The sequence below is a fragment of the Scyliorhinus torazame genome, chromosome 14 (genome assembly GCF_047496885.1).
Source record: "Scyliorhinus torazame isolate Kashiwa2021f chromosome 14, sScyTor2.1, whole genome shotgun sequence".
NCBI classification, from domain to species: Eukaryota; Metazoa; Chordata; class Chondrichthyes; order Carcharhiniformes; family Scyliorhinidae; genus Scyliorhinus; species Scyliorhinus torazame.
Genome location: NC_092720.1, coordinates 21,326,633 through 21,328,505, shown reverse-complemented (window position 1 = coordinate 21,328,505; position 1,873 = coordinate 21,326,633). Strand labels below are relative to the sequence as shown.

At 55.5% G+C, this 1,873-nt stretch overlaps 1 protein-coding gene across 1 annotated transcript in view; it reads left to right on the top strand.

Annotated features, from left to right (window-relative positions):
- The first annotated feature begins 372 nt into the window (after window positions 1-372).
- LOC140389570 (ras-related protein Rap-2b) overlaps window positions 373-1,873 on the top strand; it is a 9,646-nt gene continuing 8,145 nt past the window's right edge. Inside the window, exon 1 of the mRNA XM_072473801.1 lies at window positions 373-1,516. Within this exon, the coding sequence (XP_072329902.1) occupies window positions 936-1,484 (549 nt within the window). The 5' untranslated portion in view covers window positions 373-935 and the 3' untranslated portion in view covers window positions 1,485-1,516. The remainder of the gene's footprint in view (window positions 1,517-1,873) is intronic.

Genomic DNA, 1,873 nt, shown 5'->3' with positions numbered 1-1,873 from the left:
GAGCTCAGCTCCGCCCAGGCGCTGCAGTTTCGGAGCTGTTGCGATGCGTTCACGCCCTGCCCAACGCCTTGTGTCTGTGTCAATGAGAAGGAAGAGCGTGGGAGAGAGAGATTGCTGTGCTTCAGTCTCGTACAGCAGGGAAAGACTAGAGGGGGGGAGAGAGAGAGAGAGAGACACTCAGCAAAGCAGAGGTGAATAAATGCTGGGAGTCCCCACAGATCCTCTCCCACAGATCCTCTCGACGTTCGAAGGAGACTGCAGCGAACCTGGCTCCGGATTTAAAATAACAAAACGCACAACAACCCCCTCCCAAAAGAAAACTGGAGGGGGGAGTGGGGTAGGGGGGGAGGGAGGGGGAAGAGAGAAGAGGAGGAGAGAGAGAGGGGGGCTGCAAAAAAAAGAAAATAACAGGGAGCAAAAAAGATTATTTGTCCTGCACTCTTTGCAATTCCAAAGATCAATTCTTGCTGCTGGTGGCGGTTGGGGGGTGTTTGGGCTATTGGAAGAAGCTCCCCAGGGGTGAGCTTTTCCCCTCTCGAGGGAAGGAAGGAGAGGGAATAAGGAAGGAGAGGAAGAAAGGGGAGAGGGAAGAGAAGGAGGAAGAGGGAGAGAGGGCAGGAGGTAATAGGGATAGAGGGAAGGAGGCAGCAGAGAGAGGGAAAGGGAGAGGGGAGAAGGCAGCAGAGAGGGAAAGAGGCAGCAGAGAGGGAAGGAGGCAGCGGAGGGCGAGAGAGAAGGAGGCAGCAGAGTGAGGGAGAGAGGAGGCAACAGAGAGAGAGAAGGAGGCAGCAGAGAGGAGGAGGGGGAAGGAGGCAGCAGAGAGAGAGAGGGAAGGAGGCAGCGGAGAGAGGGAAGGAGGAGCAGACAGAGGGAGAGGGAAGGAGGCAGCAGAGAGACGGAAGGAGCAGCAGAGAGAGGGAGGCTAGTGGCGGACCATGCGGGAGTACAAAGTGGTCGTCCTGGGCAGCGGCGGAGTGGGCAAGTCCGCCCTGACGGTGCAGTTCGTGACGGGCTCGTTCATCGAGAAGTACGACCCCACCATCGAGGACTTCTACAGGAAGGAGATCGAGGTGGACTCGTCGCCCTCGGTGCTGGAGATCCTGGACACGGCGGGCACCGAGCAGTTCGCCTCCATGCGCGACCTGTACATCAAAAACGGCCAGGGCTTCATCCTGGTGTACAGCCTGGTCAACCAGCAGTCCTTCCAGGACATCCGCCCCATGCGGGACCAGATCATCCGGGTGAAGCGCTATGAGAGGGTGCCCATGCTGCTGGTGGGCAACAAGGTGGACCTGGAGGGCGAGCGGGAGGTGTCGTACGGCGAGGGCAAGGCGCTGGCCGACGAGTGGAGCTGCCCTTTCATGGAGACCTCGGCCAAAAATAAAAGCTCTGTGGACGAACTCTTCGCCGAGATTGTGCGGCAGATGAACTATGTGTCTCAGCCCAATGGGAACGATCAGTGTTGCTCCTGTGTGCTGCTGTGAGGAATGTCTGTACAAAATATATATTGTGAAAGGTGAGGCCGCCTCTCTGTTTATTTTATTTTTTGATGCAGGGACTGTGCTTCTCGAAGCAACTTTTTTTGCTGTTTGAAATGAAGGAGGGGAAGTGTAAACCATTTTCTCAAAGTCTCTCTCTCTCTCTCTCATTTAAAAAAAAGTCTTGAGAGCTGAGGCTGGGCGTGTGGGGGATGGGGAGACACATTTAAACCCCCTCCCAGCTGTGATGCTCCGGTTAGGCAGGCAAGTTGCAACCAGCAGCCTCTGTGTGTGTGTGTGTAACACCAGGAAAGACAGCCTCCTCACTTAAAATGGTGGGGCTGATAAGACTGTGTTAGACACTGTCTATATTCACTGTGTGTCTGTCTGTGTGT